Source organism: Lepus europaeus, chromosome 11, assembly GCF_033115175.1.
Source record: "Lepus europaeus isolate LE1 chromosome 11, mLepTim1.pri, whole genome shotgun sequence".
Classification (NCBI taxonomy): Eukaryota; Metazoa; Chordata; class Mammalia; order Lagomorpha; family Leporidae; genus Lepus; species Lepus europaeus.
The window spans coordinates 8,887,052-8,910,287 of NC_084837.1; the positions used below are offsets into that span (position 1 = coordinate 8,887,052).

Genomic DNA, 23,236 nt, shown 5'->3' on the forward strand with positions numbered 1-23,236 from the left:
TCATGATAAACATTCCCTAATTTGATAATGGGCTGATAAAAACATGATTTAAAAAAACTTAAAGCAAGCATCATACTTAAATGGTGAATGTTTGAATACTCTCCTCCCATGACTGGAAACAAGACAAGGATGTTTGTTCTCATCACACATATTCTAGATTGTCATGAATAGTGCAGCCAGAAAAATTAGAGAAAAATAAAGAAATAAATAAAGGCATGCAACTAAGAAAGGAAGAAAAATAAACTTTATAACCAGATGACATGATCTAGTACATAGAAAAGCCTACAGAATTCACAAGAAATAAATATATCCCTACAAGAGCTACTAAACGCATACAGGAAGGCCATATGATAAAAAAAATGAATAAAAATTATATTTCTGTGCCCAATAATCAATAACCTGGAATTGTGACCACTGATCCGAACCCTGGGAACTTGTTCTGTCGACGATGAGGAATGCGACTGATGAACGAACAGACGGGAAGGCGATTTCAGCGCAGTTTATTGGAAAAAGTGAAGACACAGAAAGTCCTACAAGCTGATGGGCCAGGCAGGAGTCTCAGTAGAGGGCTGAGAGCCCAGCCTGTGTTCACACTGGGGTTTCTATGGACAGGAGTACTGGCCATTGGGGTTCCTATCTATTGGAGAAGCAAATGACCCCTTCAGCTCAGGAGGGCCAGCTGTATCGCTCCCTCAATCCAGGGAATTCCTTTTGATGAGGGGCAGGGGCTCGGGGAGACAGACAAGAGGCTGGGTCCTGCTTCCATGACTTGCTTCCTCATTCCATTGCACATAAATTTATTTTCTTTAAAACTTCTGTTTCTTTGGCCCCTCTTAGACACATAGCTGCCTTAACCAAAGGATATTGAGAAAGCATTTCCAGGGCGCAGCTCTGACTCTAGTAGTTAAGATGTCCATATCCCACATCAGAGAACCTGGCTTTGACTATCGGCTCCAGCTCTTGACTCCAGCTTCCTGCCAGCGGGGACCTTGGGCGGCAGCAGTGATGGTGTTACAGGAGATCGGCGGCTCAGGGATTCTTGTCTTGGTGCAAGAAGGAATGCAGACGGGAGACACATAGTGTAAGGGACGTAGCAAAGTGCAATGAAGAGAGCGCACCGGACAGGCCAGGCGGGCATCTCGGGAGAGGGCTGAGAGCACTGTCTGCAGTCAGACCGCAGTGTTTGGACACGACCGTGGGTCCTCCGCTCCTTCCCCCTCCTCCCTCTTCTGGGAAATTGTGGGTAGGGGATTTCTGGATGAAGAGTCCCCAAACCCTCCCAGGACCTTATCACACAGGGCTTTTGGACCTAACAGCCTCCTGGGTGCAGGGCAGGGGCGGTTCCCCTGAGCTGCCCCACAGAGAGGGCTGAAACCCACCTAACAGGGCTAGAGAACAAGAGCAGTGATTTCAGGTCTGAGTGCTGCTCTGCTTCCGGGGCTTGTTCCCTCGTTTCCTTTAAAAATTCTCATTTTCTCAGCCCCTCTTACACACATAGGCTCATGTCCACCTCCCTACCTTAACAATGGCTCAGGGAACTGGGTTCCGGCCACCCGTGTGGAGGACCAGGAGTGTGTTCCCAGCTCTCGGCTCTCAGCCCAGCCCAGCCTTGGCTGTTGAGGGTATTTGGGGAGTGGGCCAGTGGATCAGAGCTCTCTGTTTCTGTCTCTCAAATAATTTTTTTCAAAAAAGAAAGCATTTCCATTCACAATATCATGAAAAAGAATAAAATACTTAGGGATAAATGCAACAAAAGGAGTACAGACTTGTACCCTGAAAACCATACAACACTGCTGAAGGAAATGAAAGATCTAAATACGAGGTAGGAAGTTAGAAGTTAGCCTGTGTACAAGAGAACCAAAGGGAAACAACGTACCTGAGGAAGATGGGGCGCTCACCCTGGAAGCAGCCCAGGATTTTACACTCCAAGTCCTGCCCATGCCCCAGTAAGTTACAGGTGGTCCCAGCCTTCTCTCCCAAGGCAGGCACCCTAGGGGACTCTTCGCTGCCAAGTGAGCTACCCAGACTGGTAACACAGAGTAGTAAAACCTTGGGGGGAATTTTACTTAATTCACACTTGGACCCTTTGTCCGGGAGACGAGAGGAGAAGAGAGGAGGGAGAAATGGCAGGGAGAACTGGCCCCCATTCCCTTAGAAGCCCTAGTCTGAATACAGACTGTGCGCTCAGCTCTCAGCTCTTTCCTGAGCCACCCACCTGGCCTGTAAGCGTACAATGTCCAATAAACCACGTGCCCTTGCCTTCCCCGTCTGAATGACTGGGCACTCTCTCTCAGATTCTCTCTGGAGAGATGCTCATGTGCTCTGACGGACACCCTACCCCATGAAACCTTGCTTCCTGCTTACCACTAGTCTGTGTCATGTCTGAATTCTTTCTTGCATGAAGACAGAAACCTACTCCACTCTTTTCTTCTAAGAAACACAGGAGAGATTCCATGTTCACGAGATATAAGACACAATATTATTATTATTTAAAAACTTATCTATTTGAAAGGCAGAGTGGCCGAGAGAGAGAGAGAGAGAGAGAGAGAGAGAGGTCTTCCATCTGCTGGTTCACTCCTCAAAAGGCTGCAGCGACTAGAGCTGGACCCATCCAAAGCCAGGAGCCAGGAGTTTCTTCTGGGTCTCCCACTCGGGTACAGGGGCCCAAGCACTTGGGTCATCTTCTACTGCTTTCCCAGGCCATAGCAGAGAGCTGGATCAGAAGTGGAGCAGCCGGGACTTGAACCAGTGCCCATATGGGATGCCAGTGCTGCAGGCAGTGGTTTTACCCACTATGCCACAGTGCTAGCCCCCGACACAATATTATTAAAATTGCAATACTCTTCAAATTGACCTAACAATTTAATGCAGTCCCTATCAAAATCCCAGCTGCCATTTTTTGGCCAAAATTTACAAGACAATCTTTAAATTCACATGGAAATGCAAGAGACCTAAGATGGATTATTTTCTAAATCAATGAGTTGTATCAGTAAACAAATTTTTTGGGGCCAGTGCTGTGGTGCGGTGGGTTAAAGCCCTGGCCTAAAGCACCGGCATCCCATATGGGCGCCAGTTCTATTTCCGGCTGCTCCACTTCCGATCCAGCTCCCTGCTATGGCCTGGGAAAGCAGTAGAAGATGGCCCAAGTCCTTGGGTCTTTGCACCCATGTGGGAGACCCAGAGGATGCTCCTGGCTGCCGGCTTCGGATTGGCGCAGCTCTGGCTGTTGCGCCATCTGGGGAGTGAACCAGCAGATGGAAGACCTCTCTCTCTGTCTCTATCTCTCTCTGTAACTCTCTTTCAAATAAATAAAATAAATCTTAAAAAAAACCCACGAATTTTGCAGTAAGTGAATTATATTTCATTAAAGCTGTTAAAAATAGCTATGAAATCACAGTGCATATTTAGATGTAATCTTTTTTATATATTTGGTGATTATAAGAATTACAAGAGTTTTCTTTTAAAGATTTATTTATATTATTTGAAAGAGTTACAGTAAGGGAGGGAGAGACAGATACAGAGAGTGAGATCTTCCATCTGCTGGCTCACTCCCCAGATGGTCGCAAAGACCTGGGCTGGGCCAGAGCAAAGCCAGGAGCTTCATCCAGATCTCCCAGGTGAGTCCAGGGACAGAAGCACTGGGGTCATTCTTGGCTGCTTTCCCAAGTGCACTAGCAGGAAGCTGGAGAGGAAATGGAGAAGCCAGTGCTCCAATCAGTGCCCATTTGGGACGCCAGCGCTGCATACATAGCTTAACCTGCTGTGCTGCTGCACCACAGGGCTGGCTCTGATTACAAGAGGTTTTCTTTATTTTTTGTGGGTTTTTTTTTTTTTTTTTTTTTTTTTTGCCAGGCAGAGTTAGACAGTGAGAGAGAGAAAGGTCTTTCTTCCATTGGTTCACTCCCCCATGGCCACTACAGCCAGTATGCTATGCCAATCCGAAGCCAGGAGCCAAGTGCTTCTCCTGGTCTCCCATTGGGTGCAGGGCCCAAGCACTTGGGCCATCCTCCACTGCCTTCCCGGGCCACAGCAGAGAGCTGGCCTGGAAGAGGAGCAACCGGGACAGAATCTGGTGCCCCAACCGGGACTAGAACCCAGGGTACCAGCGCCGCAGGCAGAGGATTAGCCTAGTGAGCCACGGTGCTGGCCTACAAGAGTTTTAAAAGCTGGCCCTGGTTCCCAAAGACAATGTGGCAATGGACCACCCCCCCCCCCCCCATCTTGAAAACTCATCTTAATATTCTTGCTCTACAAGTAGCTGGGCCACTTGGCATCAGTGGGCCCCCATAAATGCTTGCTGTAGAAGCAATATTTAAGTGCGATTTTTTGCCCCAGATACTTCATTCAGCTGATACCCAAAATTCAGTCAACCAGGGCACTTTTAAAAATTAACAAAAGAAAACTTAAACAAATGAAATGCCTGTATCTCTAGAGAAAACAGTTGAGGTAGTCAGGATTGGACAGACTGACAATTTAACTCCACGCTACACACAGTTGCTCAGAGACCCAGGCTGACCAAAGCTTAGTCAACAGCAGTTTTGCCAGAGTATGAGAAAGATTGGGAAACTGAGGGTGGCTTTTCACTGCCATTGCCCCAAAGTGACACATCACTTTAATTTCATCACAGCATTGCATTTGTACCCTAACTTCAAAAGGGCAAAGATATCCAGGGGACATCAATGGATATTTTGTGAGCATTGCGGTCAGGCATCAGGAGGCGTGGTCCCAGCTGTTTTCCACAGCTCCAGTCCCAACTTCTCCCCTCCCAATTTAGAACCACTGATCTACCACTCAGGATGGATGAGCTTCAGATTCTTTGAAACGCGTCTTGTTCCAGGGATGAAGGTAAGCAGGGTGCGAGCGCCCTTCTTGGTGTCGCCGGTACACATCTCTTTTCTGGGAAGGGGCCCTTCACCGTCTCTCCCCCCATGACACAGCGTCAGGCACACTGCAGCAGCTCACCTGTGTGAGGAACTGAGTTTTGTCTCAGGGAAACAGGGAGGTGAAAACCTACACTCTTAATGAGGCACCTCCCATGGCGTGCCTTCAGGTATAAGGTTCTTGTTTTTGATGGAAATTCCTCCAATTCAGTCAAATGCAATAAAAAGCAGTTAAATTGTGAGGGAAAAGCAAAGGGAACTACTCAGCATGAACAATGGTCACCTTTACAGTTTCAATTGCACCACAAGCCGTTTCTGTTTGAGAGCTCCTCCTTGGATTGATGACCTGCTGATTCTGCTTCACATACCAATAATGTTTGTGCTTGGCCATTAGCAGACCTGTTTCTGGATTTCCTACTCCTCAGAGATACACAAAATCAGGGTCCAAAGCCAGTGTTAATTTTCTCTCACATCTTTTGATAATGGATCATCTATTATGTCGGGTATAATAATGAACATACAAAAACATCCATTTCATAAAAAATAGTTATTAAATGTCTCTAAATCCACATCTAAGCAATAACAGCATAGTTTCTTAAAGTAGAAAACCACCTCAAATTAATCTTATTACCTGACTTCCTTTACCTTTCAAAATCCACTGATACTCCAGGGATCACGCTTTCCAACTTCACCCTAAAGAGAAACATGCTCTCTGACGACTCTCATACCCTCAGACCGTACCTGTATTTTTTCTGGTTTTTCTTTGACACTGAACTCCTTAAAACCAGCGAAAAACCGGAAAAGTTTCTTTAACTCTCCAGGCTCCAACCACGTTGGAAAATCCTTTGTTGGTGTCGCCCAGGCTGTCTCAGAGGTTCTCCGATTCTTTTTCCTGCAAATGACACAGTTGCTTTGGCAACCTGGTTGGCCAGTCTGGTTCCCGAGGTATCAGTTTGGTAAGACGACGTAGGGGTCGATAACCAAGAGGGAGTTTTAAATAAAGCACTTCCAGACTAAATTAGAGCAGCCTTTTTCTGTAAAGCAAATGGGTCCTCCTAAAACGCCAGGCAGAATGAATGACAGAGCACTAGCCAATAGGAAGTGGAGAAGAGCATTTTGCCAAAGTTTGCAATCCAATCCTTGGGAAGCAGAGGTGGGAATTTCAAAATGGGGTTGTCTTTTCCTTGCATATTTCTTAAAGTGGTATCCCTGCCTGTTCACCTTAAACTTCGTCAAAGCTGGGAAAACCACAGGCTTAAGCCACAGGGTTTCTTCCTACTTGAAGTGAGACACAGTGTGCAAAGTGACCACCCACAAACACAACTTCTGAGAGGTCACAGGAGCACAATCACGTCGGATTGCTGGGCAACTTTTATGTCAGTTTGGGGAGAAAATACATAATTTTAACTCACTTTTGATGACCAAATCAAAAAGCTGAGGCTTTTAGTCATGTTCTATTGTTAACCCATTTTTAGAAAAGTTTCTTCCAGTTTAGCAGCAAGTCTTATTATTTGGGTTGCTCTTTAATACTCAGGATTTTTATTTTCGCATCACTCACATTTCCTGATCCTAAGTCCAGCAAAACAAAACAAAACAAAACAAAAAAACCTCCGAGTACCACAAATCCCTACGCATTATGAAACGGTATACAAGGTTGTAGAAAAACATGACATACACTAGACCGTATAGTTCAGCAATGAATGAAGGCCATTTAGCCAATAATCGATATTTAATTACATCTCATATCTTGTTGTGGACCTGGTGCTGCTTTGTAGGTTACTCAGCTCTGGATTAGCTCAGTGCAAGTAAAGCTAAGGTTGCCGGACCGTGAGCTTCCAGCAAATGAACAGACCCCCTCGCTTCTCCAAGGACGAGAAATGAGAGGTTTCAGGCCAGGAAATCGTAAAAAAAAAAAAAAAAAAAAAAAAAAAAAAAAAAAAAGTCTTTGCAGAAGGAAAGCCGCGCATTCCTGAGGATGACGCTCAAAAGCACGGATTTATGTAAAAACGACCCGAATACCCTCGCCGCGGACCCTGCCTGCCTTCGCCGCCGTGCGGGGGACAGCCACCGAGCCGCCGTGCTCCTCACGGCAGAGCCAGCCTCGCAGGGCGGCGGGGCGGACCCGGCTGGCCCCTTCGCAGCCCGTCGGGCCGGACAGCACCGGCCCCAGCGGCGGCCGCAGCACGGCTCTCAGGACGGCCATCAGCGCTCGCGCTCCCTCAGCCATGCACTCAGTGAGAGCCGCACAGGCCGAGCGAACGTCTCGGGGAAAGCGCCGGCCCCTTCCCGGCGGCCCCCCGGCCGGCCTCCGGCTACACCACCGCTACTGGACCCCAAGCCCAGCGCGTTTCTCTCCACCACGAGCCCTGGGGCGGAGCCGGAAGCAAGAGCTGCGCCGTGGGCGGGGCCAGTACGGGAGAAGCCGCTCTGTCGGCCAATAGGCACATCGCTGGCAAAGAGGCGTGGTATCGCGAGGTTTCGCCTTCCCGTCCGCGTCCCCCAACTCCCGGGGGCGAGGGTTCCGCCCCGCCCGGGCCCCGCCCCCGCCGCCGCTCCCCGCCCCGCCCCGGCCTCCCCTCCGCCGTCCGGCGCCGTCCGCGCTCCGCCGCGCTGGCTCCGCCGGCGCCCTGAGGTGAGTACCGCGGTCGTCCGCGGGGGCTGGCTCACGGGGACCCGCCACGGAGGCGGCCGTCGGGGCCTCGGGCCGGTGCGGCTGCCGGGGGCTCCTCGGTCGCGCGGCCCGCGGCCCTGGGTCCCCAGAGCCGCGGGTCGGTGAGGGGGCCGGCGCGGGGCACGGCCTGGACGCGAGCCTTTCGGGTGCACTGGCGCCGCCGGGCCCCGCGCGGGGCGTGCTCGCTGAGGCCGGGCCGGGGAGGGCCGGCCGAGGGCCTGCTCTCCGCCCAAGTTCGCCCGCCTTGGGGTGCGGGCTTGGCCGCCGCGGAGGGTGCGGTTGGAGCGGGAAGGCGGCGAGGGCACCTGCCGGGAAGCCGGTGGGCCGCTGGGCGGGGGCCGAGGAGGGCGCCCTGGCGGGAAGCTGGAGCGTCCACGGTGGGTCCTGGGCGCACCTCGGCGGGGGCGGTGCTGCCTGGGGCACTGGCCGCGGCCGGGACGCGCGCAGGGCGAGTGTGGACTCGGGGTGTAGTTCTGCGCGGAGCGAGCCCGCCACGGGTGTCCCCCTGCCCTGCGGCCGCGGCGCGGTCCCCTCACCCATGCGCCGTGCCCAGGAGTGTCCGCTGCAGGACTGGGTAGTGGGGCTAGCGATCCCGTGTTGGGTGGGGAGTATCTAGTCAAGTGGTCTTGAGGTAGTGAACCTGCATTGCTACTGCGAACCGTGTCCGGATTTCGTCCCTTCGCGCCGTTTGACAGCTTCCTCGAGGTAGTGGCCAGATGCAGGTGTGCGGGCGTGGGGACAGCAGCGGGATTTCTGACTCTTGGCTGGATTGGCAGTCAGCAGGTGCACCCGCATAAATAGATAAGTCTTAAGACAAAATAACCTGGTGGCCGGTTGGGGCCAGGGAAGTGATTTTAGGTGAAGCCTGGAGGGTGTTGGCGCTGCTTTCCAGCTTAAGAGAACAGCAGGTGCCGTGAGGCGCTTGGTAAAGGACCAGACAAGCCGGGGCGGCTGGTGCGAAGCCGTGGGCAGTGCAGCAGCTGAGGTGGGAGAAGTGGGTCGGCCAGATGGCGAGGAGCCGGGACTGCCTGGCCAGAGTTTGAGTTTCCACGTAGGAAGCTCCTGGAGGGCTGATTTAGTAGGCGGCGAGCCTGCCATCCTGAGATGTAACTAGACTCAAAGGCACGCTGCTGTGGTTGGCGTGTGGAGGTGCGCAGAGTGGACACGGGGAGACCCTCGTGCCATGGCCAGGCAGGAGATGACAGAGGCTTGTGGTTTGGCAGGTGGAGGCATGTGGTTGGGTTTGAGGCGTGTTTTGGATGTGGGGACCATGAGCCTTGGGATGGGTTAGAAGTGGCAGGTGAATGAGGACGTGGGATTGTTTGTGACATCCAGCTTTCTGGCTTGCGATTCTTAGGCTACATTGGGACGGTTATTGACTTTTCTCATAAAGATTTAGTCTTTTGTTAAAAAACGCAAGCTCAGGCCGGGCATTGTGGTGCAGCCAGTTAAGCTGCCACTTGGGATGTCCACATCCTATTGTATCAGAGATGGCTTCGCGTCCTGGCTACTCCGCTTCCCACTCAGCTCCCTGTTAATCGGCCTGGGAAGCAGCAGATGATGGCTCAAGTTCTTGGGTCCCTGCCATCAGCTTGGGAGACCTGGGTGGAGTTCTCGCTACTGGACGCAGCTTGTTCCAGCCTCAGGGGATGCAGCCAACTGGGGCGTGAACCAGCAGATGGAAGATCTCTGTCTCTGTCATTCTGCCAAATAAATAAATAATTTTTCTTAAAGGCAAGCTCTGTCTTAGGAATGAGTTTGGAAATAATAGAAAATAACGCAAAAAAAGTATGACTGTGTTTGTTGAAGGCTTATGTTACTGAATTTTGAGCTTGTTTGGTGTTAATTCCTGGTGAAAATTGTTTTTCATAAGAAAAAAGGATTTTTTTTTTTTTATGTTGCTGTGAGTTTGGAAGAGATGCCCAAGAAGAGTAGAATCTTTGAGCAAAGCTCAGTTTCTTTGTAGTTGCTCTTGGTACCCTGCGGAATCCCGTGAGTTAGTGTTTGTAAGGAACCCAGGCTTTGAAATCCACTGGGCCCAGCACCAAACCCTTGCTTTTATCCTTTATGAGCTGTTTGACCTTGGACAGATTCTGGAAGCCAGAGTCTGTTCCTTGTTGTGTTAAGTGATGGTGAAGTTTGTTTCAACTCCTTGCCATGTGGATAAGATGGCAAATGATACTTCTCTTCCTGCCTTTGTCAGCTAGTAGAGAATTTAAAATAATCTGTCCTGGACGCGGGCCTTTAAACCAATCCATTTTATTTTATCTATTTTAAGGTAGAGTCTTTAAAAAAACAACTATTTCTTTAAAAGGCAGAGAGACAGAGAAAGCACTCCCATCCCGTGGGTCACTCAGCAAAGGCCAGAAACAGTAGCAGGAATGCAGCCCCGCTCTCCCGTGGGTGACAAGTGCTCGGTTACTGAGCATCACTGCTGCCTTCCAGGGTCTGCGTTGGCAGGAAGGAGTAAGGAGCTGGGGCCAGATACGAACCTGGGTACTCCAGTGTGCGGGACATAGGCGTCCTAACCGCCAGGCTGAACTCCTGCCCTTTTATCTTACACGTTAGGACCTAGGTACTCCAGTGTGCGGGACATAGGCGTCCTAACCGCCAGGCTGAACTCCTGCCCTTTTATCTTACACATTAGGACCTAGGTACTCCAGTGTGAGTTATAGGTTATAGGTACCCTAACTAGGCTGAACTCCTGCCCTTTTATCTTACACATTAGGACCTAGGTACTCCAGTGTGAGTTATAGGTTATAGGTACCCTAACTAGGCTGAAATCCTGCCCTTTTATCTTACACATTAGGCAGCTGAGGCCCTTAGAGACGGTGACAGAATAATACAAGGTCCTGGTTTCCTAGTGCAGTGCTGCTTCTGTCATTGAAATGATTTAAAATAATTGAACTGTGACCCTGGGCCTATTTTTTTTTTTATTGCTAGTTATGATAATCTGCAGGGTTAAAAAGGAAGATAAGAATAAAAAAAAAAGTGTTAGATAGACTATAGGACAATAGTTAGATGCTAGAAAATGAAGAAATGACGCTGTTAGTGATCTAGAAACAAATTATTTATAGTTTAACATCTATTCTTAATATTTTTGAAATGCTTTCAGCTAAATGTGAAATGAGGTAATTCAAGAAGGGAATGGGAGGAACCGGCACTGCGGTGTGGTGGGTAAGGACACTGCCTGCAGTGCCAGCATCCTATATGGGTGCTGGTTCAAGTCCCAGCTGCTCCACTTCTGATCCAGCTCTCTGCTGTGGCCTGGGAAAGCAGTAGAAGATGGCCCAAATGCTTGGGCCTCTGCACCCATGTGGGAGACCCAGAAGAAGCTCCTGGCTTCAGATCAAGCCCAGTAGCCATTTCAGGAGTGATGGAAGATTGATCTCTCTGCCTCTGCCTCTCTGTAACTCTGCCTTTCAAATAAATGAATCTTTAGGGAAAAAAAAAAAAAAAAAAAAGGGAAGGGGGATGGGGTTTGCTGCATTTGGTTTTTAAGTGTTTCCTTTAGTTGCTTGTTAAGAAAGGCCTCTGTTCTTCTAGACAAGGATTCCTATCTCAAGTGTTTTTTTTTTTTTTCCCCCCACTAGGGATATATCTAATCATTATTTAACATTCACTTAATTATCTTCTAAGTCTATTGTAGCAGTCTTTGTTGTTATTAAAGAGGGACGTAGGGTTGGGTGCGTGACCAGATTTGTACTGTCTGTTCCTATGTGGCTGTTTACTGGCAGGCTTACATGGCAGTGCTTCTAAGTAGTCTCACAGTGATTCTCTTCTCTGTTCTCTCTGTAGACATGGACCAATCAGACGGGATGTAGCACTGCAGGGCCTGATGGGATATGTTCAGTCATGGCATCAGAGCTTTCTAAGACGATCTCTGTGGCAAGGCAAGAAAAGCACAAGAATTTGTTCCTAAATTATAGGAATCTGCACCATTTCCCGCTGGAGCTGCTGAAAGATGAGGGGCTGCAGTACTTGGAGAGACTGTACATGAAAAGGAACTCCCTCACAACCCTGGTACAGTATTGCATTGTGTTTCAAAAGACCAGTTTCAGGTGTGGCCCTGACCGGGCTATGTTTCACATATCCTGAGATATTCAGACGGCGGTGTATTCCCCCCTCTTGTTATATGCTCAGGTGATAGAAATACACACACAGGGGCTTCTCATTGTCTGTGAATCCAGCATTCAAGTTCCTGCAGTTGTGAGACTGTGGGAGGAGTGTATAGAAAGCCGGAGTTTTCACCTGCGGTACCACAGATGAAATCAGTTCCCACTCACAGCCACGCTTCCTTTAGCGTGTACGTCTAGACTGGCTTGTTGTGTGTTGAGCTTCCTAGGTGGTTCTTGGATGTTAGAGCACCCAACAGGCTGGTTAAAAAGTAAGTGAGAAATGCTAACAGGAGGCTTTGAGGTCTGAGCGTGAAGAGAGCGGCTGAAGACTGAAGTGTCAAGAGGGGCATTTGGGAAGCTTAATGCATCCTTTGGTTGTTTTGATACCAAAGCAGGGCCTTCTTTATTATTGGCCTGTGAAGAACAAATGCTTTTGAATTGGGCTGTCAGAATTTTTTGCAACAAGTTTTGCCACAAAAGCGGCATTTGAATTCATTGTTTTTATGTTCTAAGAATAAGCACATAGTATTAATTATAACCTAAATTTTATTATACTTGAAATAAGTATTTAGATTTTTTTTCCAAGAGAATATCCCAATCAAGTTTTTTTTATTCACAATATTCACTATAAAATTTGGTCTCTGATTAAAATGGATATACTGTGTGGTCTTTCCTGATTATTACTTAACCTCATTTGAATTTTGTACTTGATTGTAGTTCTCATTCATTTTAGATGATTTTTGGGGTTTTTTTTGGATTTTTTTATTTAGTAAATATAAATTTCCAAAGCACAGTTTATGGATTACAATGGCTCCCCCCCCATAATTTCCCTCCCACCCATACCCCCCCATCTCCCGCTCCCTCTCCCATCCCATTCACATCAAGATTCATTTTCAATTATCTTTATATACAGAAGATCAATTTAGTATATATTAAGTAAAGATTTCATCAGTTTTGATATAGTGTTTCTTTGTGAATTGGCCTATTTTTCCCCTTCTTTGTATTGTACTTTTCATATATTCATTTCCATAATTTTCATTATTATGAATAATTTTCATTATTATGAATTATTTCATTCATTTCAAAAATGAATATATGGAAAGTAATCTTACTGGCTTAGTATATTTGGTGTTTTCTTAGAAAAGTTTTATTAAATCAATGTGAAATACCTACAGAAGTAGCAAGCCTTACAACATTTATTTATTGTCATAGTATCTGGAAGTAAGGGGTATGTATATTTCATTTTGCTTGGAATACTGGTATATATGTAATGCTGAGTGCTTACATTTTCTTAAGATTTATTTATTTGAAAGGTAAAATGATGCAGAGAAAGAGGGAAAGGCAGAAAGAGATCTTCCATCCATTGATTCACTCCCCAAATGACTGCAAATGCCAGGTTACAGCCAGGAGCCAGGAGCTCCATCTGGGTCTTCCACATAGGTGATGGGGGCCCAAGTGCTTGGGCATCTTCTGCTTTCCCAGGCCATTAGCAGGGAGCTGGATGAGAAGCAGAACAGCTGGGACTTAAACTGTCACTCTGATACGGGATCCTGATGTCGCAAGTGGAAGCTTAATCCACTGGGCCACAATGTGGGCCAGTTATGTTTTCAAAATTAGCTTTTTCAGTTTTCAAAAATGGAAAATATGTTATATGAATCCTTTTTTGTAATGTCATCATCAGATTATGTAAAACCATATTTAATTAACTGTTAGTCTATTTTGCCAAGGATAGCCCTAGTCCCACCGCACTGTCCCCTTTCAAAGTACAAAGAAAATCTTGTGGGTGGATTCCTTCTTCGCTGTCTGCCATAGCCACCGGGGGGAGACTTTCTTCTAAGAAATCGACCTTTGCGTACAGAAGTTAGAATAAATATTGGCTCTGTGCAGTTTCCAGCTGTAGTTGTCTGTTTATGAAGGTACCTGAGGGTCCTCTGTACCCTTTGAGTAGCCGTTCATGGGGCTCATAGCAGGCATTTTCAGTTCCTGCTCTGCCACTTTTTTAATATCAGAGATTACATTGTTGCACATCTTTAAAATGCTAAGGGTATGTGTTTTGTTTTCATTGCTTTCTCTTGGCAGTTAAAACACTGAATCACTTGTGTCAAAGAAATTTGCCAACTATAAAGTGCTGTGCAGAGCTCCAGGGTCACAGCAGTCACCAAAGCCATGCCATGATTGTGTCAGATGTGGCTGCTACTGCCACACGTGAGATGGTGCGTGTCCTTGATGTGGCCGCTACTGCCACACGTGAGACGGTGCATGTCCTTGATTGCTCTGAGCCAGCGGCTTTGAGGGCTGCTGTAGGCAATTTGGTAATAATTGCAGCCCTCTGGGGGAGGACTCCTGGAAATACATAGCATCTCAGACCCATTGTGGTTGATTGGCAGTCTCCTAATTGTTTTCAGCAAGCTTTGGAACCTGGCAGTGACTTCCATTTTCATGTTGTTTCATTGTTCCGCATTAAGGTTGTTTCATTGTGTTAAGTTCCTTGTTGGCTTTCTCTTCCTTTGCCCCTCTGCTCCTCCGCCCTCCCCATTGGAAGCCTCCCGGTGAGAGGTCATCACTGGCGCACAGCCTTGCCTTTCTTCTGCCCTCAAGCCCTGGCGTTGCACAGTGGATTGTTTCATTGCTGGCTCACTTTGTTCTGATTGATCATTCTAAACAAAATCAAGTAGATAGATCATACACTGACTGCTTAAGCATGGCATTCATTAACTTATCACCTCAGTGTCCCAGGCTCTGTGACATTCTCCATGGTAGTGAATGGGAGATGTGGGCCTACCCTTGTGGAGCCACCACTCTGCAGGGAAGTTAGATACTAAGCAGTTCCAGGCCCCAGATGAGTGAAGGTGGCTGCTTTGGTCCCTGACAAGGATGATGTAATCTGCTGTGGGCATCTGGGCGAGTGTCCCGAAGAAAGGATGAGTGGGCCTTGCCTGGGTGAGAAGCAATGAAGAGGGAGGGCCGGGGCAAAGACGAAGGAGGGAGGGAGGAGTGGAGACTTCACCAGGCAAGGCCATCCGCCTGGGGAGCGGAGGTTTGTGGAGGGAGCAGGTTTGAAATGACCTGGGAGTTGGACTGGAGAGGAGTGGTGGAGTGCCTGCGTGTTATCCCCAAGCCTCGTGGTGCAGTAGTCCACTTGCTTGTTTAGGGGACTTTGCACTCAGCCATCTGAGGCCTACAGCTCAGGGACTGTGGCATCCTTCCAGGGTTAGCTTTTTGCCAGATGGCTGGAGTACAAGTCCAGAGGTACTAAGAAGGTGGAGGGTTTCAAGACTGATTAAAATGATAGGAAATGAAATCCAGGCTGGATTGGAGGCAAACAAGGAGGGACGAGTGGACAGGGAAGCTGTGAAGAGGGGCCCAATGACCCACTGAACTGGGTTGTGGGGTGAGGCACAGATTTTTTTTTTTTTTTTTTTTTTTTTTTTTTTTTTTTGCTCTGACTCTGGGAAAAACATTTCTGACCTTCCACATCAAATATGAACAGGGAAATAATTAAAGAGTGTAAAAACACAAAGATGCGGGGCCAGCGCTGTTTCATAGACAGTAAGGGCACTGCCTGCAGTGTTGGCATCCCATATGGCTGCCGGTTCAAGTCCCGGCGGCTCCACTTGCGATCCAGTTCTCTGCTATGGCCTGGGAAAGCAGTGAAAGATGGGCCAAGTCCTTGGGCCCCTGCACCCACGTGGGAGACCCAGAGGACACTCCTGGCTTTGGATTGGCACAGCTCTGGCCATTGTGGCCAACTGGAGAATGAGCCAATACATGGAAGACCTCTCTCTCTCTACCTCTCCTTCTCTGTATAACTCTGACTTTCAAATAAATAAATCTTTAAAAAAAGAAAGATGCTTAATTTCTGGTAGGAAAAGAGTAAAACACTGATCATTTTGACCTGTTCAATTGGCAAAGATTAAAAAGAATAATATATGTGTTAAAGACTGGTAATAGCCAATGGTGGCCACAATGAGAAGATCCTGTCACAATGTTGATGTAGAGGTTGACTTGACATTTTAGGTGGATGATTGAACCATAGCTTACACCTGTTCAATAGCTTATACCTGTTCTAAGTAATCTGTATGCGTAGGGGGACTTCACAAACTTCACAGAAAATAGAATTGAAAGATTTATTTACTTATTTAAATATTTCAAAGATATTTTGAAGTCCATGCATCATTTTCTCTTTTTTTAAAATTTTATTTATTTAAATATTTTTTTTTGACAGGCACAGTGGACAGTGAGAGAGACAGAGAGAAAGGTCTTCCTTTTTGTCATTGGTTCACCCTCCAATGGCCGCTGCAGCCCGCGCACCGCGCTGATCCAATGGCAGGAGCCAGGTGCTTCTCCTGGTCTCCCATGGGGTGCAGGGCCCAAGGACTTGGGCCATCCTCCACTGCACTCCCTGGCCACAGCAGAGAGCTGGCCTGGAAGAGGGGCAATCGGGACAGAATCCGGCGCCCCGACCAGGACTAGAACCCGGTGTGCCGGCGCTGCAAGGCGGAGGATTAGCCTATTGAGCCGCGGCGCCGGCCTAAATTTTATTTATTTATTTGAGAGGTAGAGTTAACAGTGAGAGGCAGACAGAGAGGAAGGATATCCTTCTGCTGGTTCACTCCCCAATTGATGCAGCAGCTGGAGCTGCACTGATCAGGAGCCAGGAGCTGGTTTCCCATGCAAATGCAGGGGCCCAAGCATTGGGCCATTTTCTACTGCTTTCCCAGGCCGTAGCAGAGAGCTGGATTGGAAGAGGGGCAGTGGGGACTAGAACTGGCACCTGTATGAAATGCTGACACCACAGGCGGAGGATTAACCTACTGGGCCACAGTGCTGGCCCCATCATTTTTTCTTAATGCACATTCTCCATGAATGTTTTGAGGTTCCATCATATTACTTAATCTTTAAGACAGTCTTATGAGACAGCCACTATTATTATCCTGTTCATAGACAAAGGCATTACAAAGGGTGTACATCAAAATTCATAGTGATTCTAACTGTGGACGGGTGGGAGGTGTGAAGAGGGAGATGAGGATGAAAGAATCAGGTCCTACGTAAGTGTTTATAGTAAAAGGGAATGGCTCTGTAAAGTTTGGTTTGTATTCTTACTAAATACCTATTATTTTTATGAATAAGGCTCAATTAAAACAACAGTGTCTGACCATAGTGCCACTACGGTTTCATCCAACTTTCAAATTTTGTGGATCATGAGTCTAAATAGTGTGATGTACAGTGGGGATGCCTGTGTTTATGTTGTATTGACTTGCATGGCTGCCTTGCAACTGATGGCTAGGTCAAGGGTGAGAGGGGCTTGAAAGCTGGGAAAGTCCCACAGCGCCGTCCACCTCCTGCCTGTGAATTTGGTAATAGTAGGATCTGGATCCTGTGACATTGAACACTGTGGGAAAAATAGTAAGTTTAGGAGATGGCGTGAAAGAGCACCAGGCAACTAAGTGTGGGAGGGGAAACAATTAAATGTTGGGTGTTCATTTTGAGTTCCAGTGCAAGGGGTATCTTTTTTCCCCAGTCTGTGGGACCCTTCCAGCTGCGAGTGCACCTAGGGTGCAGGGGCTCCGTGGTCACCGTGACTGCTCTGTTGTTGAACTGGATCTGGGTGAGAGCGTCAGTTATTTCTTGCATTGAATAAGTGGAAACAGGTGGCTGTGTCAGATGGCTGCTCGTGCTGTGGTCCTGGGCGACAGCCATTACTAATGGGCATGCGCGTGTGCCTGAACCTTGCGAGTTCTGCGACAAATCAAAGCTGCTTTTCCCGTTGGATTTTTAGATGTAGAATCTTTGCCATCACAATTAGTGGTTAAGTGACAGTAGTTCCCCATGAAATACTTAACAAGCTGTTTGCAGAGCTCTTCCCTGCTGTAACTGAAAGACTGCTTTTTCCAAGAAAATGAGCAACTGATGATGATATAATCATTTTTACTGAGTCAGAATTGTAAAGGTGGAAGGAGCTTTATCAGTGATTCGGGCAGGTTTTCTTTCTGAGGGAACTAGCTTAGAAGAGGTTAATGGATGGGTCTGGAGTCGTTGTTACTGCCGGTTAGAGAAAAACAAGGTCTCCTAATTTAAAGTCTAATTAGTCTTGCCTTTATTTTAATTCTTCAGGTAATTATTGATGATCTATTTCTAGCCTTATGCCATGTAGTTAAAATTTAACCACACTTATGCGCCGTGGAGCAGTGAGATGTTGCATGTTAAGTTCATTTTCCTAGTTACCCTTTGCACAGTTTATCTCTGAGTTTCACTGTGAGCTCAAACAAAAAGGCTCAACAGCCATTGCTCTGTGTGTGTTTCCAGGTTTAAGTTCATTTTCAAGCATTCTCTCTCATGTAACGAGTACTCAAGCACTACAAGTGAGACAGCAGTGCCTAAATGTCAGTCCCGCTGAGTCAGTCAGCACAGGTGGACATTATGTAGCCAGCAAGGCCTTAGATCCCTAGGGCACCCACTGAGCTCAGACCATTCTTCCCCCAAAAACAGATTGGGCGTAAACTTATCAAATTATTTAGTCTAGGTATAATTTTAAGTGACTGATCTGGCTTTATGGGGAATAAGTGTTTAGTAGTATTCTTTGTGTGTGTGTGTGTATGTGTGTGTATTTTTCTATTGCTTTGAAAACTCAAGCTATAAAATCGTGTTTACTGAATGTATATTAAATAGTTTATTTGTAAAACAAAAATAGAAAGCTGGATAAGGGCAGTTGATAAGAGAATCTCCTGCCTTCTTTGTGATATTTACGCAACTTTCATTTAAGTAAATATTTTAAGATGAATACTTTGGGGGTCAATGCTATGGCATAGCAGATAGAGCCGCCACCTGCGGTGCCAGCATCCCACGTGGGTGCCGATTTGTGTCCCGGATCGTGCTCCACTTCCGATCCAGCTCTCTGCTATGGCCTGGGCAAGCAGTAAGATGGCCCAAGTCTTTTGGCCTCTATACCTGTGTGGGAACCTGGAAGAAGCTCCTGGCTTCAGATCGGCACAGCTCCAGCCATTGCGGTCACCTGGGAAGTGAATAATTGGATGGAAGACACCTCTGTCTGCCTCTCTCTCTCTCTCTCTCTCTCTCTCTCTCTCTCTCTCTCTGCCTCTCTGTAACTCTGCCTTTCAAATAAATAAATAAATCTTAAAAAAAAAAAAAGGTTAATACTTCAAGAAGAATTTCAACAATTTTTAATGCTTGTTGTTTTCTTACTAAATTCAGACATAATTCATTTTTGTAAATGTACTAGACATGCAGTATTTAATTTTGAGCATATTTTCTGCAGTTGTTTTTTTTTTTTTTTAATATTTATTTGAAAGGTAGAGGAAGAGAAAGAGGGACAGAGGAAGAGGTCTTCCATCCACTGGTTTATACTCACATGGGATGCTTCGCAGGCAGCAGCTTACCCTGCTGTGCCGTGATGCTAGCCCTTGTAGTTTTTGCTAAGTTAAAAGTATCATTCTTGTGTACTTTACATTTTTAGATACAAAACATTTTAAATTTTGAAGACACTTAATTTTTAAACATATATTTCTTTGCTTTAAAGAATTTATTTATCTGAGAGGCAGAGTTACAGAGAGAGGGAGAGACAGAAAGAAAGGTCTTCCATCCACTGGTTCACTCCATGAATGGCTGCAATGGCCAGAGCTGGGCCAAACTGAAGCCAGGAGCTGCTGCTTCCAGTGTTCCCACACAAGTTCAGGGCCTCAAGCGCTTGGGCCATTTTCCACTGCTTTCCCAGGCACATTAGTAGGGAGTTGGATTAGAAGTGGAGCAGCCGGGACTCGAACTGGCACCCACATGGGATGCCGGTGCCTCAGGTGGAGGCTTAACCTCCTATACCACAGCACTGGCCCCTAAACATCTGTTTGTTAATATAACAGTTCTGTCTCTACAAATGCTAAGCACATGCTTCATTTATTTTTAAGAGAAATAATCAAAAAATCTTTGTTTATACAACTAAGTCACACTTTTTCATATTTTACATTTAAAATTAGCTGAGTTTAAGTGAAAATTTGCTAGTAAATCCTGACTCTGATGTGAATGCTGCCAGCCACATGTGCTGACTTTTTTTTTTTTTCTTCAAAATTTATTTTATTTATTTGAAAGAGTTACAGAGAGAGGTAGAGACAGAGGTCTTACATCCGCTAATTTACTCCCCAGATGGCTGCAAGGGCCAGAGCTGTGCCGATCAAGAGCCAGGAGCTTCTTCCAGGTCTCGCACGTGGGTACAGGGGCTCAAGGACTTTGGGCATCTTCTACTGCTATCCCAGGCCATAGCCGAGAGCTGGATGGGAAGAGGAGGAGCCTGGACTTGAATTGGCATCCATATGGGATGCCAGGGCTTTAACCCGCTGTGCCCCAGAGCTGGCCCCTTGCTGATGACTTTTAAACTGAAGTGACATGATCCTGAAATTCAGTCCCTGAGTCACAAACCACATTGTGAGTGCCCCTGGCCACGTGCGGTGAGTGGCTGCCATCTTGGATGACACAGATTGGGGATGTTTCCACCATGGCAGAGAGTAAGAAAAGAAAGGAAAATTGGTCATGTAGGCGAAGTGAGCCAAGAGGCGAAGGGGTAGATGGTGAGGGGTGCTGGGGAGCTAAGACTGTGACCGGCTTGTATGCACCCATGGAAAAAAAGATTGTGCCAGCTTCTCTCTCTGAGCCCATCGACCAGCTCGGGTTTCTGATTCCTCTGTAAATAAGTGTGGCTTCCGCCATGTGTGATCCCCACTGCGCTGTTACATACGTCCTGCCTTATACCATGTGATCCACACTGCTTCATAGCACAGATCAGTACTGCTTCTTGCCGCATGACCCATACTACTTTACAACACGTGGAAAAGTGGGAGACCACCAAGGAAGGAAAGAGGTCTACACAGCTATTCTGCAAACACGCGGCATTTAACTCGTGCTTTGTGCTGGCTCGGAGCGATGACCTGAAATTACTGATCCACCAGAAAACTTCCCGAGAGTGTCGTGGTAGCTTGTGAGTGAGGTACTTCTTTCTTTGTACAAAAATTTCTTTAACTTGCTTTTAATTAAATTTAATTAATTACTGAGGTGAAGTTGACCTAACAGAAAATGAATCCTTTTAAAGTGAACTGTGCAGTGCGTTTCATACGTTCATGGCATTGTATAGTCACCTCTGTTGAGCTCCAAGCATTCCCACTACTCCAGAGTATAACCCGGTGCCCATTAGTCAGCTTCGCCCTATCCCCCTGTCACCCCCAGCACCAGCTGTGGAGCTTCCAACCTGTTCTCTCTGTAGAGTTATCTGCTGTGGCTGTTTCACTTAGACGAGATCCTGCAACACGTGACCTCTCGGTCTGCCTTCTCTGTCTCACCAGAATGTTTTCAAGGCTCTCCGGGTCAGCGCGTGTGTGGGTCCCTCATTCCTCGTCACGGCTCTGCACTGCGTGTGTATCCACCACTGACGGACCTTGGGGCTGTGTCCACCTTCTTCCTGTCGTGCACAGCCCTGCCATGGACGCGGTGTGCATGCGTGTGTTCAGAGGACCTGCTCTCAGTGCTCGCGGGTGTATGTACATGGAGAGGAATTACAGGGCGTATGGTCATTCTGGCGGAACTTCGCGAGGACCTGCCAGGCTGCCTTCCACCATGGCTGTGGTGTCTCTACCTTCTGAGTCATTTCCGCTTCCTCTTGGTTTCTGTCGTAGATATTCTGTGGGTAGGAAGTGGTACCTCATTGTGGTTGGATCTACTAACAGTTTTGAGCAGCTCCTCATGAGCTTCTTGGCCATGTGCATATCTTTATTTGGAGAACTCTGAGTTCCTTTGCCTATTTTTGCACTGAGTTGTTCCTTTTTGTTGTTGAGTGGTAAGAGTTCTTTTTGTATTGTGCATACTAGGCCCGTATCAGATGTATGATTTGTAAATAATTTCTCCCATTCTGTAGATTGTCTTTTTAATTTTTTTTTAGATTTGCTTATTTGAAAGACAGAGGTACAGCGAGATGTAGAAAAGAGGTCTTCCATCCCCTGGTTCACTTCCCAAATGGCTGTAATGGCTGGAGCTGGGCCAAACTGACGCCTGGAGCCAGGAGCTTCTTCCGAGTCTCCCACATGGGTGCAGGGGTGCAAGGACTTGAGCCACCCTCTGCTGCTTTCCCACGTGCATTAACATAGAGCTGGATCAGAAGTGGAGCAGTCAGGACTTGAACCGGCACCCATATGGGACACCAGCACTGCAGGCCGGGGCTTTAACCTGCTGTGCCATAGCACTGGCCCCTGTAGATTGTACTTTCTTGTCATGTCCTTAAATTGTTACTATTGTTACTCTGCTTTTTGTGGATTGTCTGTAAATCCAAGGTCATAGAAATTTATTCCTATGTTTTCTTCTATGAGTTACGATTTTAGTTCTTAAATTTAAGTTACTCATCCAGTTTGAGCTAAATTTTGCATATGGTATGAGATGGGGTGCATCTTCATTCTTCTTGGTTCGACTTTGTACAACCTCTGTAAGGATGACAAAGCGTTTAGTTCCTGACTCCTCTGAAATGTGTTGTTAGAGGCCAGGCTGGGGCGGGTGCAGCTGGGCTGGGTGTTGGTGGCTTGTAACAGCACGGGTATCTCTTGTTCACACTCAGTGCTCTCCGTACGTGGGGACTGTAGTGTCCCTACCCAGCTGTCACCCTCCGGAGGTCACCGTGGAAGGGGCCAGGTCTTTCCTACTCAGGCTCCTCAAGGCTGCCACTGGGACTAAAGCTCACTGACCAGGCGAGACCTGTGCACCATGGTCAACTTGAAGAAGAAGTATGGCGCTGCAGGTGCCTGGAAGGAACAGGAAAGGAGGTGGGTGGTGTGTAGCACCTGCCAGGGAAGGCCACCAAACGGGGTGGTGTTAGCACATCTATTTAAGGATTGGTTCCAAGATGCACGATTTTAAAACATTCCCACTTACGAGAAACTTAAGAGTAGGAGTCTGGGTAAAGCATCGTTGACTTAACACGCGAGGTAAATTTTATGCTAACTGTGCTTGCTCACACTTACTTTAGCATTATTTATAAAGAAACAATTCTTTAGTTAAACGATAATGTGAGATTTAGTAGGGAGAATCTGGTTCAATTCAGACCGGTTTTTAAGTGATTTGGTAGGAGGTGCAGGGAATTGGCCTGCAAGTTATTTACCTGCTCACACTTCTCTGTGTCACAACTGTGGGAAGAAAGGAGGAAATGATAGCAATGGCAAATGTGAGAAGCACTTTAAGATGATTGCTTTTTTCAGGATTTAAAATTTAAAAACATTTAAGATCCAGCAGCTTGTAAATCATATGGGCCAGGATAAACCAGCTTGTGTGACAGCTATAATCCTGCTTCAGAGCCTTGCTACCTACAGGGTAACACAGATTTTTTAAAAATCACATTTTGTGTGTATGGGAGAGGCAGAGTGAGAGCACACCAATCCTCTTATCCCCTAATGCCCACAACACCAGAGCTGGGCCAGGCCAAAGCCAGGAACTGAGGGCTCAGTCCAGGTCCTGTATGTCTGGAATGTAGACATCCCCAGGGATGTTTTTAGCTCTGTTCCAAACACTTGCCCCTGGACAAACAA

At 47.1% G+C, this 23,236-nt stretch overlaps 2 protein-coding genes across 12 annotated transcripts in view; one reads left to right on the forward strand and one right to left on the reverse strand.

The window, feature by feature from the left end:
* Positions 1 to 6,606, reverse strand: part of TTC23 (tetratricopeptide repeat domain 23) — an 87,951-nt gene extending 81,345 nt beyond the window's left edge. Inside the window, exons 1-2 of one of the 3 annotated variants that reach the window (XM_062204941.1) lie at positions 6,293 to 6,606; positions 5,622 to 5,772 (exon numbers count right to left, since the gene is read on the reverse strand). The gene's annotated coding sequence lies outside the window, so the exon portion shown is untranslated. Of the gene's footprint in view, positions 1 to 5,621; positions 6,236 to 6,292 lie in introns of those variants that run through there. The other 2 variants (XM_062204942.1, XM_062204943.1) reach the window with 2 other exon arrangements.
* An 846-nt stretch (positions 6,607 to 7,452) lies between these two features.
* LRRC28 (leucine rich repeat containing 28) overlaps positions 7,453 to 23,236 on the forward strand; it is a 143,735-nt gene continuing 127,951 nt past the window's right edge. For all 9 annotated transcript variants that reach the window (XR_009867238.1, XR_009867236.1, XR_009867237.1 and 6 more), the window contains exons 1-2: positions 7,453 to 7,512; positions 11,350 to 11,574. Coding sequence is in view for 6 of the 9 variants with exons in the window: in XM_062204948.1 (XP_062060932.1) it covers positions 11,407 to 11,574 (168 nt within the window). In the remaining 3 variants the exon portion in view is untranslated. The remainder of the gene's footprint in view (positions 7,513 to 11,349; positions 11,575 to 23,236) is intronic.